The sequence below is a fragment of the Tenebrio molitor genome, chromosome 8 (assembly GCF_963966145.1).
Source record: "Tenebrio molitor chromosome 8, icTenMoli1.1, whole genome shotgun sequence".
NCBI lineage: Eukaryota > Metazoa > Arthropoda > Insecta > Coleoptera > Tenebrionidae > Tenebrio > Tenebrio molitor.
Window position 1 is genome coordinate 20,271,639 of NC_091053.1, and position 16,854 is coordinate 20,288,492.

The window sequence follows — 16,854 nt, forward strand, 5'->3', positions numbered from 1 at the left end:
CTTGTTGTAAATTTTCCAGTTATTCATTCTATTTTTGTCGTGTTAGAAATTATCAAATAGTTAGAAATAACAGTTGAGCGGTTGTAAAACCAATGTACGAGTATATCCTGGTCCTTCGAACCGGATGCAATAGTCGTGTTTCAAGTAATCATGACTTGATTGAATTGCGGTTTGTTAAAGAAAAACTAAAATTGGCTTCAATTTATTGCTAAATTTTAGTCAACAGTACGTGTAGGTACTCGTACTATGGCTGACAAAAAATTTTGGCCGTCATTGTCTGTCAATTCAAAAAAAAAAAATTGTAATCCGTACTTTATTGTCATCATGATTACCGTCTTGATTATGAACGTTATTTTTCGGGTGGTAAATTTCAAAACTCAAAATTATTTTGTCATTTCTACTACACAGAAAGTTTACCTCAGGTTATCTATGTACGATTGCTCTAATTTTGTTCATTCATATCGGATTTTTGGAATATCTGAGCTTCAAACAGTTTAAATTGATTGTCAAAATGACAACAATCGAAAGTGGGGTTACGATTTCTAAAGGTTTATTTACACTTTACTTGAATGTCAAGAAAGTGACGGCCAAAATTTTTTGGCCGCCATAGTACAATATTCGATAAAATGTTAACGTCTTTTTCCGACATTTTGGTGGTATTTTTAGTGTACATATTTGCCACGACAGCAAAGCTATTTTCAATTGATTCGGAAGTGGATATGGTAAATGCAAAAAAATTCCCGGACTAAAATTTTGAATAAAATGGTTGTTTTGACTGTACATATTTGGTTATAAAATTTTCTCTCTAGAATATACTTCCGTCAAATCTAGTGACAAAATAAATTTAGGTTATGTTTTCATTTAAAGTAAAATGGAGCAACTGAGAAATCGAGTAATTTGGTAAAATCTGTAAAGGCAACATCCAAATACATAAAAGATAATAATTTATGAAATAATTAATGAAATTTTGAACAAATGAATAATTTGAAAAATCATGGCTACTAACGGCATATTACGAAAATAACTTGGAGTGAATTAACCAGCCAAACAACTGTAATTTTATTTTCGTTGGTCCAGATGTTTGAATTTACAATAGACAGGTTTAATTAATGTAAATGATATCTTTGCTTGCTTTTAAAAGTAGAATTGAATTTATGGAATATCTTATGGTGACGAATTAATTAGTAGGTACAGTGGGGAGCACGGAATTTCGCACACCAATTTGTATGTCATTAAAAAAAACTATCTAGTCTAAGCTTTATGGTCATTATAATCAATCATGATTTATGTGATCATGATTGATGTTTCACCTAAACTGTCATGAAACTGCCGCCAGTATCTCATTTTAATAAAATTATGTTAGTGAAATGTCCAACATGTGCGAAATTCCGTGCTCGCCACTGTACATTCCGCGGATAAACAGAAGGTCAAATCTGGTGTCTAGGGAAGTTTTCAAATCAAAATTCCCTAGCATAATCTGATCGTGGCCCCAGTATTTATTTGATGGACATTAACAACTATAATTGTTAGGTGTGACTTCACTCCTCTGTTTATTTCATAACTAGAGAGCGGATTTCTAGTTTTTATGCTTTTTGTGGGGGTTATAAGTAGCTCAATACTTTTTGAGATGTGTAACAGACTTAAAATTTTGAGTCATTTGAGCCCTATTTTGTTATGCTTTTTTTGCTTTTTTTGCAGTTTTATGCATATTAAAATGTATATGCTTATTTACTGCCTTTTTCCTTATTTATAGGTATTTTTTCATTCTTTACTTATTAGAATTTTTATTGTTTTAACACGGAAAACATTCCGTTGCCGCAAGAAATGAAAAAAATTAATTTCTCGTTTGTCGTTGATGAAATGTGGTGGCAGCCAGGTTTATAGGAACTCATCTCTCACTTTGTTGTTGCGAAAAACCGGTTTAACACGATAACACTAGGCGAATTATTTGCTCCATATTTACCGATTCCCTCGTATTCCTTCTTAGAGTGCAGGTCATTGTTTCATTTCATTTAAAATTTAATTCAAAAATGCCAAAACCAAAATCTACGCCTGATGAGTGGATAAAAAATTTTCCAGAATTTATAATTGAAAATAATAAAATATTTTGTCGAGTTTGCGTTAAAACCGTAAGTATTTTTTGTGTAGTTACCTAATTCTCTAGTATTCAGAAAATATTATTTTAGATTCAAAGCGAAAAAAAATATAATGTTATTCAACATATGAAAAGCAACACTCATGTTGAACGAAGAAAAAAATTCGAGATTTCAAAATTTAAACAACAAACTCTACAAGAATCTGTTGCAAGCACATCACGGCAAAACGAACAATTTCAGTTTAACTTCGACTTATGTAGGATGATGGTTCAGTCCAATATACCATTCAAAAAGTTAGATAAAGGCCCATTTCAACAGTTTCTACAAACCCATTGCAATAGACACGTTCCGGCTGAGAGCACTCTTCGTAAAAATTATTTAGAGCCAGTATTTCGAGAAGTGTGTAACAAAATTAAACAACGCATCGGAAGTAACTACATGTGGTTTGCAGTCGATGAAACAACAGACAGTTGTGGAAGGTACGTGGCAAGTTTAATTCTCGGTATTTTAAAGGAAGATATTCCTACTAAAGGATATGTTGTCAGTTGCAAAGAATTGTCCAAAACAAACAGTAATTCGATTACCAGATTTGTTAATGAAAGTCTTACGTCTTTTTTTCTTCCAAATGCCGTACCAACGGACAAAATTTTGCTAATGATTTCGGATGCCGCTGCATACATGATTAAAGCTGGAACAAACTTAAAAATATTTTACGAAAAATTAATTCACTGTACATGTGTTGCGCACGGACTAAACAGAATAGCTGAAACTATACGATTAGAATTTCCTGTGGTAAATAAGTTAATTTCAAATGGTAAAAAAATTTTTGTTAAAGCCCCACTAAGAGTGCAATATTTTAAGGAAACATTTCCAACCATACCTTTACCACCAGAACCAATTTTGACCAGATGGGGAACTTGGTTAGAGGCCGCATTTTATTATAGTCAATATATTAATCAATTTGAAGAAGTAGTTACCGAATTTGTCGACGCTCCGTCGCAGTCAATAAGAAACTGCATAGATATTTTCAAAAATAAAGAGTTGCGACAGAATTTAGCTTTTCTAAAAAGTAATTATGAATTTGTATGTGAGACTATAACAAAACTAGAAAAACAAGGTGTTCCATTGGTTGACTCAGTGAATATGGTTCAAAAATTTAAAGAAGAAACTAACTCTGTGAGAGGAGCAGTTGGGCGTGTCGTATCTGAGAAACTCGACAATGTTTTAAACAAAAACACAGGTTTTGGTATTTTGTGTGACATAGCGCGAGTTTTACAAGGCGAATATGTGGAAAACTTAAACATCGATTCTACAATTATCCCCAAATTCAAATTTGCGCCAACTACAAGTGTAGATGTGGAGCGCAGTTTCTCCAACTTTAAAAATATATTGAATGATCGACGAAGAAATCTTACAATTAATCATTTAGAACAACTCCTTATCATTCATTGTTTCAAAGAAGAAGATTGAAGTTCAAGTAGTGTTTTCTAACCATAAGGAGTTGTTTTTTGTTGTATAAGCAATACAAAAATGTTATATTTTCATTTTTAGGAATTGTGTTTTATTATCTTGTTTTTATGCTTTTTAATGCTTTTTTGTTTAAAATAAAACTTTTTTATTCAGTATGTTATGCTTATTTAAGCGCTTAATTTTTATTTTTTTGTGCATATAAATCCGCTCTCTATTCATAACATAACACGAAATAAATTTGATGATTTAAAATAAAATCGAGTGAATGAAACGATTTATCTTCTCCACCAACATTAAACTGTTGGAGTACTATAATTAGCCAAGACGCGTTTAACTTCACGATTGTCTTATTTTATTACAATAACAGAAGTGTATGAATACGCTTCGTTACATGGTCTGTTCTTTACGATTTTTTATTATGTGAGTGTTTACATTCGTATTAAACACTCTAATGATGTCGGTTAAACAGAGTCATGATTGGTTGCGGTTTTCTTTGAAGAATGTCATCTGGCGTCACATTATTTTGGTGTTAATCCGATGGTGAAAGCACAATACCGGTTCATCGCTTTTTGAGTCGTTTCAATAATGTTTTCAGAAATTTGCCAAAAGAATCCACCAGAGATTGATACACCGGTGTAATAAATTTGAACCTCGAGCAATGTTGATTCTCAACAAGAGATTATAGTTTTGAGATCGAAAACGAAATGTTGATAATGCCGGATTTACTTTGTCGATTATCCTTTCACACGTCTCGTGTGAATCCCCAATTATAGATGAGTATTTTTCGCAGACACTTAACACGAGAAGCGCTGCCAAGACTGGATAATTATAGGAACATCATGTCGCTGCAAGCCGCAAACAGGCCAACCCTTGATGAACTGCATAACTCCACCCTCCCGAACAAGGTAAGACTAATAAGAATAAATGAAAAATTAAAGTAACTGGCTAGAATTGGAAAAATCTATTCTTAATCCAAGACGGAGAGAAAACAATTTGTGTAAGTCCCCAGGTGGCAACAACCTCCCTTTTGATGTAATACAAGGTGATTCACTTTAATTGCCATAAAATACAAATTAGCTTTCATGTGTCTTTAATTAGCCGAATTCATGCGGATTTATTTTGCAACACTTGCTCATGCCATAATTAATTATTTGCAACAAATTCGTAACCGTCCATTGTTGGTAGATTATCCATTCAGGATCGTCGATGCGAATTGTTTCAAAACAATACTTGATTACTTGACACGGTGCAACAATGGATTTTCAAAGCTCGTTGCGGATGCAGACTCGATTCTGGTGATGTCATTTGACGGATTACTTTCATTCCAATAGTTTTCCCCATTGTTCGTCTCCCACCATTATTAATTATTAATCGGTGCCGGTGGGAAGTCGTGTATGAACTGTCAAAAATGACAGTTGACAGATGGGAGTGTGTGTGTGATAAAAACGAAACCACCGTAACGTGGCAACGCTTTACTTTTTCGACATGTTCACTGTAAACAGAATCGGTTGACTACAAATTGGTATCTGTCAGCTTTCACTTTTTTGAAAAATCTCCAACACTGTTATACAGGGTGTTTTCGAAGTTGAGGTGTTCCTTTTAACCTGTGATAGTATGCGTTGTTCTAAAGAGTTTTAGCCAAAGTCACCTTAGTAAAATGTGTACGGTAATGAAGATAAAATAAATTAATTTTTTTGAAATTTCTGAAACCGGTCCTGCTCAAATTTGCGCTGATTTGTTAGAAATTAGAATTGACAAAAAAAAAAATCAAATGAGCATGGACGTTAATCAAAAATACTGTCAGAGTTGTCATCTAATTAGTCGGAATGGCTTTATCATTACGAAAATAATGAGCTCACAGATATGTTGCTAATGTATGGGCAATGTTATCACGTTATCAGAATGCAGCTGCGGCGTCCAGAGAGTACGCAGAGCGATTTCCAGAAAGACACCATCCTGGGCCACGTCAGTTATTAATCTAAGACAGCGGAGAAATAGACAGGACCGGACTCAAAATTTTAGAAAACAATAAAAATATACAATCAATTATCTCCCTTAATACAAACATTTTACTAAGAAGATTTAGGCTAAAATTCTTAAGAATAATGTATAGTATCTCGTGTTACAAGGAACCCCTCAACTTCGAAAACACCCTGTATAGGCATATTTTTCGAAGAAGTGTAACTGTTTCTCGTGCTCGGAACTGTTAGACGAAGTACCACGCGCACTTTAAACGGTGTTTTAAAATACACACATTGATTGTTTATTGTTTAATTTCGTTATTTACACGTGTAATGTCTAATTTACAGCGCACATTGAAGTACAAAGCAAATATTTAAATGCGGCAATTCTTTTGAAGAATTTGTTGGAAAACTGTTCATTTGCACAATGAGATCTTTATAGTTATCATGATTATTTGTGTTTGGCTTTTTGCTTTATCATCTTTGTTTATTGCTTTTCTCCTATTTCTAAATAATCGGTACGCAGAAAAACGTTTATTTGTTTACAAAATAACACACTAAGGAATAGAATGGATCATTTTTGACAGGAGAAAATTTTCGTGTACGTTTCTTTTTTCAAAGCAACAAAGAAGCCTCCAAAGGTTGTTCACATGTTATTTAATAATTTCACATATCAATACTCTTCACAACTAATCACAGATACTTATGATCGCAACATTCTCCCACTTTTTTTTTCCTTTTGTTTTCTTCTGTACCTTCACCAGGTATTTTTGTTTCGTTATTTTTAAGAGCCTTTCGCTCTTTTATTTTTAGCAATCTTATTTACTGGCAAAACTCTGCTGCTTAATGACTTTGAAAGCCCAAGATTTTTTTGATGCTCCCATATGGAGCCCACACCAATAAATAGACTTTTTAAATATTTACTTGAGCGTCCCAGATCTGGATACTTTGGATTTTTTCCGCGAGATTCAATAATACTATATTAAAAAACAAGTTTCATAAGACCAGTCTTTGAGCACGAATTCAAGTTTAAAAAACGAGTGACGTAGCCACGAGTTATTTTAAAGAATGAGTGCTTCAAGGTCTTATGAAACGGATTTTTTATACTATTTTTTGTAATTTGCCCTTTTAAGCAGTTTAAAAAAAAGTTTACTTTAGTCGATTTAGGGATTTTTGTGGCGGTTGATAATGTCTTAATTTTAAAAGTAAAAATTTGATCTAGTCGCCTTTTGTTTTATCCAAATTCTGTCACAAAACACGAATATGGAAGATAATCAAGATAATCTTGCATGTACGCCCCCTGAAATACGTGAAATTGCTAAAAATACGGTCAAATTTTTCCACTGGATACTTTCTGTTCTTGACACATTTTCTAATTTAAACTGACATGCATGACAAAATAATTCCGCATTAAGCTTAACCAACCTAAAAATTTTCGTAAAATGTTCCGTGAATTAATATGGCTATAATGACATCGCAGATGATGACGTCACGTTCGTTAATATCTTTATTAAAGAATCAAAATGGAGACAAATTACAAAAAGATGTATGGAGAAAAAAAAAATACGGGCTCGTGTGGGATTCGAACCCACGACCGCCGAGTTGCAAATTTTAGTTCGGTGCTCTAACCACCTGAGCTAACGAGCCATTGTTATATCGTGTAAATTCCCAAATGCATAGTTAAAAAGATTTAATTATCCAACAGAAAATGTATAGTGTACGGTTGCGATCAATAAATTTTGGACGCTAATGTCATCGTGGTGTCATACATTCTAAAACGACCCTTATTTATTAATAAAATCAATAAAACGAGGTTTTAATTAATAAAAAATATAAAATACATAAATACATAAAAATTTAAAACTTGATGTAGCATGCTGACAAATTTGACAACAATTTCATCATTCACGTGACAATAAAGCATGATTTGAAGTAATTTTTTGTATGTGACAGCATGAAGAATGATCCAAAATTTAATGATCGTAATACATTGACCGGCACAAAAAACGACTCATTATGATTTCTTTAATAAATGATCTGGAAATTATATTTGTGCTTATTTTTCTTTATTATAGTTAAATTGGGATATTTTCAATGATCGGGAGTGCTATGGTTACCATGGCAACCGAATTGTTTTGTTTAAATAAATTACATATTAGAAAATTTGCGTTACTTCCACGTTGTGTTTTTGTTGGTTGATTTCCGTGTTAAAAGATTTAATGTGACAATACGAGATACTAATTCAAAATGCAAATTTTGGCAATTTTTCATAACATTAATTTTTTTCTGAAAAATTACTTTTTTTTTTTTTTTCATTAAAATTTTATTTGCTGTGTTTAATGTTTTGTTTGTCGGGTATTCTTTGGCAAAGAATAACTTAAATAACACTTATCAATACAACATGATATCAAAATTTTTTTCTAAGACAATGAATTACTTAACTATATTCATAAAATTCAAAGTGAGTCGTTTTTTGTGCCGGTGAATGTATGTGAAATTGCTAAAAATACGGTCAAATTTTTCCACTGGACACTTTCTGTTCTTGACACATTTTCTAATTTAAACTGACATGCATGACAAAATAATTCCGCATTAAGCTTAGCCAACCTAAACATTTTCGTAAAATGTTCCGTGAATTAATGGCTATCGGGCCTTCAAATAAATATATATTTAGAGTAGGCGTAGGCGACATTCTAATTCTGTTAACAGTGTAAAGTAATTTTTGTAAGTAATTAATTATTGTTCGGAGTTACACAGGTTACATAGTAAGCTTTTTCCCAATTTCATATTGTCATATTCCGTGGAGGGGGAATAGGGAGAATGCACTACAAAAATTAAAAATATTTTCTAACCTAATTTTATTTCGTTAAAATGTCAGATGTTTCTTGTGTCATTTTCTACGCTGGAAAAATGTTTCAAACAATAGGTTGCTCTAAATATAAATTTATTTGAAGGTCCGTTGTAATGCCATCGCAGATGATGACGTCACGTTTGTTAATATCTCTATTAAAGAATCAAAATGGAGACAAATTACAAAAAAAAATAGAGAAAAAAAAATACGGGCTCGTGTGGGATTCGAACCCACGACCGCCGAGCTGGACACATTAGATCGGTGCTCTAACCACCTGAGCTAACGAACCATTGTTATATACTGTAAATTCCCAAGTACATAGTTAAAAAGATTTAATTATCCAAGCAGAAAATGTATAGTGTACAAAGTGAGTCGTTTTTTTGTGCCGGTCAGTGTAGTACGTCATTTATTATGAACAGTAAATGTGAAGAAGTTTTGTTCCGCCGAAATGAAATTGTATCAACAGTTTGCGTCACTCAGAAAGAGTGTGATGACTGATGGTGATGATGTACACAAGTTTTGTGTTGCGAATCAGTGGTAAAAAATTTTTTTTACAATGATATGTAGGGGCCATGATGCGAGTGCGAGAGAGACAGCACACAAAAATAATAATAATGCTGTTACTAATCAAATTATCAATCAATATAACACATCAGACTTGATGATCTTCAATGGGGAAAACAACATTATCTGAATTAATTATAACTCACGAGCAGTCCTGATCTCAGTCAGCGACTCTCAATTAATTATTAATCACGAGCGTCCTGATCTCAGTCAGCAACTCTCAATTACTTGTAAATCACGGGCAGTCCTGATCCCAGTCAGCGACCCCCAATTAATTATAAAACATTAAAACCCGGTTTATTCACCTTCAAGTACATTTATCTGGCCAGTAGTTGCTATGGTTTAGAATCTGCTATTGGTAGATCCATGATAATTAATTACCGTTCAAATAAAGTTACTTGAAGGTGAATAAACCGGGCCTTAAAGACTCACAATACTAATTGTATTTAATTATGGCCATGATCGTTATCAAAATCAATTATTAAAATAGATAAACTCACCACAACACCAACAGAAACAGGTCACTCAGTGATACACTCACCTTATTGAATACACTTTTCCACAATAACCAACTTTTGCACAAAAATGGGTTGAAAATATAAACAGCGATGCAGTTTTGTTTAAGAACAACTATTTATTCCAAACTCCCGAACGCTTTCCTAACAAAGAGCTCTTTTAAATATGACTCACGTAACGTGTAGCGTCTTAAAAACTATTAAAGAAAAAGGAAGTAAAAACGAAAAAATCATGGTCACATATTGCGCCGTCCTACAGATAAAAATATAAAATAGTATGTAGTGTATTTGTAGTTCTTGTGTAAATTGGGTTTTTTGGCACGAGTGGGACAGTTTAAAACGCGAGTGAAACGAGCGTTTTAAAGGCCCACGAGTGCCAAAAAACCTAATTTCAAATTTTGAAAATACATAATTATAACTGAATCCACGATGGCTCTTTGTCTTGTAATATTTTTGACATTAAAGCAAAAAAATTGAAAAAAACTGACATGATCCTCATTTATAGAGAGTGTGGAAAGAATGCTGTCAGTGCCATTGGTATTGTAGGTTGCGGTAAAAAAAATTCAGAAGTACTCCTCTCGTGAATAACCCTGTGGATCCTGGGTAGAGCTGGTGCGTTATCTCTTGACACGCGAGTTAAAGTTACGCAGAAGACCAAATTCAGACGAGTAGTCACGAACGGCTCCCACCCGTTCTAAAAAATTGCCGTTGTTGAATTGCTGCTGAACCGATCTTTGCCGATAGTTCTCCTTCTCCCTGCTAAACTCCTCCCACCGCGCACCTCGCGTGCCAAGAGATTATGCACTAGCTATACATTCTCTCTCAAAAGTAAATGTCACCTAAACGAGTAAATTCGCAAGTAGAGCGGAAATTTGTTTGGCAAGGTAGAAAATACGTTTCTAACAAAAAATATGCAATTCTGACTACCTATAATTTATACAGATTGATTCACATAACTTTCCGACCCTGACGAAATTTAAATGCAGCTAGTTTTCATTCATAATTTGATCCACAAACATCAATAATTTTGAACTTATGTGATTGTCATTTTTGTCCCAGTTTTATTTGTCCATCGACTGTACATATCAAGTTATAACTGAATAACGTAGTACTGGCTGCATTTAAAATTGGGTAATCCTATTTAATAGGAGGATCATTACATAACATTTTTGATTTACAATGCAAAAATTTCCGATAATAATGCGGAATCTGGAAGTTTGCCCCGAATGCTTGTAGCGTTTCCACGTTGAATGGCAAGGGAAATCCCCTCAAAAAGGAATTTCTTTGATTAAAATTCGTTGCGGTCGGAAAGTTATGTGAATCAGTCTTTATTTATTTATTGTTATTTATTAATTTCGGCTACTTTTGTTGAAGATTGTATGTCTGATACATCCTTAACCGTATCATTTTATTCACTCAAGATTGACTGAATCAAAGGAACTGCCACTAAAATATCTGATAGCGACAATTTCCTCAATGGGTTTCGTAACTTTTTATTGTTTTTTTATCGTCTGTTAAATTTTGACATCATTTCAAAGTGCTCCTTTTAACAAAATGAGACAAACAAATATTTTTTCCAACTGATGGATTGGACGGGAACGTCTCATCATAATTCCACCCATTCACCACATCACACTGTACTACTTAAGACATTACAATTGCATTACTCGCATTACTATTGGGGACGTGAAAAAACTATCTTATCTGTCCTTGTACCGAATAATTCGATACATAAATTACCAACAACCAATATTCAGTTATCCTCGTAGTACTAAGTGGAGAATATTACAGGCTTGTAAGTAACCTCACACTTAATACTTATCCGGTAACTAAGATATATGACATCAATTTACCAATTGTCTCTGTCACAATTATCTTCTCCTTGCTCCTTATCAGCTGCTGGTTGCCGTACTTTACGCGGAAATTTTTTCAAAGAAATGCACTCATCGTTGCAAATTTGCTGTTGCATTCACTCGCCACACTAAAAAAAGCCAACTGAACGGATGCATTCTTTATCCTATTTAAAAACGTCTAAATTTAAAATACTCGAGCTAAAATTAGAACCGCCACAGACTCTATCTTCCGAATACAATAGCCACCTATGAGTTATCTGCTGGTTTATTTTCGTCGAGTTCTTGAACTTCAATTGGAAGATAAATAGAAATAATCTCGATGCGACATCACCGATTGATTAGAGTTTCCGTCAATGGAAAGATAAGAAAGTCAACATTGTTCATGTTCGAGCAAGTAGTGATTGATTGATTATTTTATTTGTAGAGATACACGTCAAGTCATTGTTACGTAACGTGAAGATTGTTGCAAAACTTGCAACGCTGCAGTTAGCAGACACGTGTATCTACCGAACGGTAGTGCAATCGAAATATAAACAGTGTGTGCGTTTACAATTCGTTCTGGTTGTTGTACGTGATGTAAATGTTTGTCTTGAAAAAATCCAAAAATCAACGACTCGATTTATAATTTTCAGGCGTAATTACAGCCTGTCGGTCATAATAATATGCAGTATCTGGCGGGCATGTCGACCAATTAATAAAGTAAGTGGCATTAATCAAGATCATTAAAAAGATCCGGATTTGTCTTGATTTCGATTATTATCAACGCCACACACCGTTAGTGACTCACGCGATTCAAATAAAAATATTTTTGGTCATTGGACGTCGGGCGTGAAAATTCGCACCACCCCCACGAGTCCTCGATGGTTCATTTGTCGGGACTTGGCCCTTTTCTCCTAATTAAAAGATTAATAGCTGTTAACCTCAACGATATTAGTCCCAATAAATTAATTGACCCTTGGTTAGTCACAGTTTGAGCATTTCAAAAATAATTTCATGGCGAAAGAATAGTTTTAATTGGACCTAATTTTCAAAAATGCTAATATCGAGGCACGTGATCTCACGTGTTAATTGTCAATTAGCGCTTCATAAAAAGTTTCACCGAACAACGCCTCGTCAAAGGAAACTTTTATTTTATGTACAATTTTCCGACACACTGTAAATTTTAAAACTGAAGTATTGTGGGTCAATCCGCGACCCGACTTTTATTCGTCGCGGGCAACTGATTTTTCATATTTTTTTTAACCAGACGCTATACAATGTGATCAAAAAGAAAACAAATCAGAGCATACGTTGCAAGTTATCGGTCATGTCTCAAACACTACTTTATAATAAATCATACCTCAAGAATTTTAGACGCTGGAATTATAATTGTGTAATTTTATTATTATTATCTGATGATGGAGAAAATGTATAAAATAAACAGGAACATTTTACAATCGTAAGAATAGGTAATTTACCAACTTTATTGCCATACGCGATGCCACTGGTAAGCAGATTTTTCGCGAAAATGTCAAAAAATGTCAACAGTATGCTGTTGTTAACCTTGAAAATAACTTTTCGATTTCGGCAAAGTTTACAGACGTTTGCTGTAATTGTAAGCAACAGTTATCCCAGAATAAGTGGTAAAATGGGTTAACTTAATGCTTCTTTTAGTGACTGTTTGTAATTGTTAATTTTACATTTCAAAAGATAACGTACCCAGGAAGTTTGATAACAAATTTCGTGTTAGCGATAAGTCTTTGTGGTATCTTTGTACGGTGCTACAAAAATAAATATGTGATAAGGTTGTACGGTGGCGATCAATAGATTTTGGACGCTAGTGTCATCATGCTGTCATACATTCTAAAACGACCTTTATGTATTTATAACCTCAATTTTGACTGTTGTGTCAATTGTGAAAATGTGAATGTCAGATTTACCGACAAAACATTCAAGAAGTTTCGAGGTTTTAATTAATAAAAGATACAAAATAAAGAAAAAATTAAAAACTTAACATTTTGTCATTTGACACTTGTGACAATTTCAATAAAGCATGATTTAGAGTAATTTTTTTATGTGACAGCACAATGATGTCCAAAATTTAATGATCGTAATAGTACAGGGACGTAATCTTCCTGCGGTCTTTAAACTGTCATTTAAACACTTATTTTTTAAAATATTCTATTATTGCAAAATGGTTGTGAGTTGTATCGGGTGTTTTTTAAATGTCAGGCGTTGAAGAGTCGATTGTCAAAACTGTACTTATATGGAAAATATTCAATCCAAATTATGATTTTCTGGTCTCTTTGTGCCTTTATTTGGTTCAAAAACATTGAAAAAATGCTGTTGCAAATGACAAGTGGTTTTTTGCAATTTGAGTCAGTTATACATATATCTACCACTTTCCCGGTTATACAGGTGTCCCTAAAAAAAAAGACGAGTCCATAACTCTTTTTAATTATTTATTTTTAGAATGAAAATTATCAGAATTACTAAAAAAAAGTACGTGTTCCCATTAAAATTTTTTTTTTTTTAATTGTTTAGCCTTGAAGCGCTTAGGACTATACGTGAATTTATTAGGTCCTTATGTAGCCTATTCGCAACCACTTAATTTGATGTATAAATAATTAAAATCCACCGATAAATAAGGGAGTTATAGGTACGGGAAGTGAAGTGAACATAACCTCAACTTTGATTTGATGTAAAATTGTTATACAGTTGGTCCATATGCGCACATTTTAGGGTGGTACAGTATGGTTTTTTATTTAATTTTGACACTGGCAATTGTTTAAAAAAATTTCACTTATACTTACTACAAAAAATAATCTCCTGCATGAGACAGTCATGAAAACAACTTACTCCTTTAATTCAATTAACTAAGAACACGTTGATAATAAAGATGAAAAATTGAAAACTGTAAAGTCAAGTCAACTGTCAAATGATAAATTTGCAAGTCCATAATATGTGGCAAAAATAAATGTACAGCGTAAATCACAGCCAACTATGATGCAAAAAAATTTAAAATAGACTGACCGGCACAAAAAGCGACTCATGATTTTTTTAATAAATAATCTTGAAATTAAATTTGTGCATATATTTTTTATAATAGTTAAATTAGGATATTTTTAATGATCGGGAGTGCTATGGTCACGATGGCAACCGAATTGTTTTGTTTAAATAAATTATTAGAAAAGTTTGCGCTACTTCCATGTTGTATTTTGTCGGTTGTCTTACTTGTTATAGTATATAACGGTATTAGGCCGATATGGGTTATATAACAGACGAGGTTGAGATTTTATAATCAACCGAGTCTGTTGTATCCATATCGGCCGTATGTTGTTTTATAGTTTTCTTTATACCAATAATACTTAACATTTAACGATGATTTATTTGTAAGACTGACATTTCTCTTTACTTCAAAAATTAAATTTAGTTGTCATTTGTGCCGTAACCGTAGCACCGGCAGCAAAAATAACGGCCTCGGTCTGATAACGGCCTAGACTGTTATAGGTGTCATATCAATCAAGCGTTGAGTACTGATAAATCCTAATAACAGTATGGTATAAAGAAAAAAGATTTAATTTGACAATACGCGATACTAATTCAAAATACTGTTCAAATTTTGGAAATTTGTCATAACATAAAAAATTTTCTAAAAAAATACTTTTTTCATTTTTCATTAAAATCTTATTTTCTGTGTTTAATGTTTTGTTTGTCGAATATTCGTTGGCAAAGAATAACTTAAAATAACACTTATCCATACATGATACCAAAAACTTTTTCTAAGAATGAATTACTAAAAGTTCAAAGTGAGTCGTTTTTTTTTTGTGCCGGTCACTGTACTTAAAAATAAGTAATAAATAACGCTGTACTTCAGTGACAAGTTGAATTGCGTCAAATGCGAATTTTAACAATAAAACATTGAAACGACGCCGAAACTTTGAAATCTTCGGATGGGTTAAAATGATGATTAAGATTTTATAAATAAATCACCTTTTAAGGTGGGTCAATTTCCATCTACACTTGAAACTTTTGTTTATTTTGGAAAAACGATTAAACGAAATTGAGAAATACCTAATACACCACAGTTGTCAACATTGATAGGTACAGCTTCTCTTTTAATTTTTTTTTTTTAATTAAAGTAGACTGTATGCAAAAATAAACAATGAAATCTTTGTTGAACGATAATTTGGTTGGCACCCAAGCGAACTAAGATAACAAAGACAAATCAAATTAAAATTACATCTTGTAACGATGCAGAACAAAAATAATGTTGTAGACTAGTCAGTTGCGAAAACCGTTGCACAACTGATTGCAAAACGAGCTTCGCTGTGCTCCGGATCGTGCTGAAATTTTTAGGCCTACCGTTGTTGAAACGGTTGTTCGAAAATCGATTGACATCGGAGGCATAGGCAGACAAACACAAATGGTGATCGGGCTTGCCGTACCAGAGATAGCAGAGCGTGTCTCCTGCTGAACATTGAATTGAAGTTGTTCACCGTACAGTAATTATCAATTCTTCTAAAATGGCCTTCGACACCGGTCGGTAACTTTCCGTCGGAGGCTGAAAGTTGAAATAATGGGATCACCGGTTAGACCAAACGAGGAACACGTTCTTCGCGGTCGGCGGTTTAGCAATTTGTTGCGGTACGAAACGATTCTGGAGGTATGCGGAGGAAAGAGAAAAAATGGAGAGTGTGACCAAGTAAGGGGTCGTACATTCGTACATAATAAAAATATCAACTCTACACATCGACATAGAAACAATTTTATCAGTTACGGATGAGGAAAAATCTATTTTCAGTCGATCATATCTCGACTATCGGATTAAATTAAAAATAAACACTGTTTTATCAATTAAAGATGTGTAGAATTTTTGTATCGGCTAAATCAAATCTCGATCTTTTGTAATACTCGAGTTCAAAATTTAAAATTAAAGCAAAAGATAAAAATATTTATCTTCCAATACCTTCCTGTTTTATAACAAAAGCACCTAAAATTCCTAGGCGATTAGCAAAACTGAATTTCTGATAACATTGGATTGATCGATTGGTTACAATTGTGGATTCAATTTATTGGAAGTAAATGTAGAATGACCCGCAAAATCCATATCTAAATCCTACATGTTTGAAAATTATCACCACAACGTTAGGTTATTATTGAAAATAACGCAGATTGTTGTTAGTCAGCAGAATTTAATTTTAAACAAAATCTACCTGTTGACGTATTATTTTTTTGTGGTTAAAACGATTGATCGTTGGTTTTATTACATTTTCCTTGAAATATAAACATTGGGCATTGAGATTAAAGAAACAAGATTATTTATAAAGCTGCCAAAATAGCATATTTCGCGTGGTTGTTCCATGTTTCATTAAATTTTATCAAGGATCGTGAATTATCCAGTAATCTAGTCAATAATATTGCTAACCGACGCAAGTTTGGCATCCATTAAAATATTAATTGTTGTGTCATAATAGATAAAATTCACGAGGGACTTACACAACGATGTAAAGCGAATACCTGGACTGACATTTTTTGCACAGATTACAACATTTTATAAATCCT

The 16,854-nt window shown here is 33.2% G+C and overlaps 2 protein-coding genes, 1 long non-coding RNA gene and 1 other non-coding gene across 6 annotated transcripts in view; 2 read left to right on the forward strand and 2 right to left on the reverse strand.

Moving 5' to 3' along the window:
• Positions 1-11,450, reverse strand: part of LOC138137449 (serendipity locus protein alpha-like) — a 62,981-nt gene extending 51,531 nt beyond the window's left edge. Inside the window, exon 1 of the mRNA XM_069056856.1 lies at positions 11,311-11,450. The gene's annotated coding sequence lies outside the window, so the exon portion shown is untranslated. The remainder of the gene's footprint in view (positions 1-11,310) is intronic.
• Positions 1-16,854, forward strand: part of Ncc69 (sodium chloride cotransporter 69) — a 33,376-nt gene that overhangs the window by 9,908 nt on the left and 6,614 nt on the right. For all 3 annotated transcript variants that reach the window (XM_069056850.1, XM_069056849.1, XM_069056851.1), the window contains exon 3: positions 4,357-4,471. In XM_069056850.1, coding sequence (XP_068912951.1) covers positions 4,357-4,471 — 115 coding nt within the window. The remainder of the gene's footprint in view (positions 1-4,356; positions 4,472-16,854) is intronic.
• On the forward strand, positions 1,553-3,719 carry LOC138137452 (uncharacterized). Its single transcript, XR_011161740.1, has 2 exons — positions 1,553-2,129; positions 2,187-3,719. It is a non-coding gene; the product is annotated as an uncharacterized lncRNA (long non-coding RNA).
• Positions 7,095-7,174, reverse strand: TRNAF-AAA (transfer RNA phenylalanine (anticodon AAA)). Its single transcript is given in 2 exon segments — positions 7,095-7,130; positions 7,137-7,174. It is a non-coding gene; the product is annotated as a tRNA-Phe (tRNA).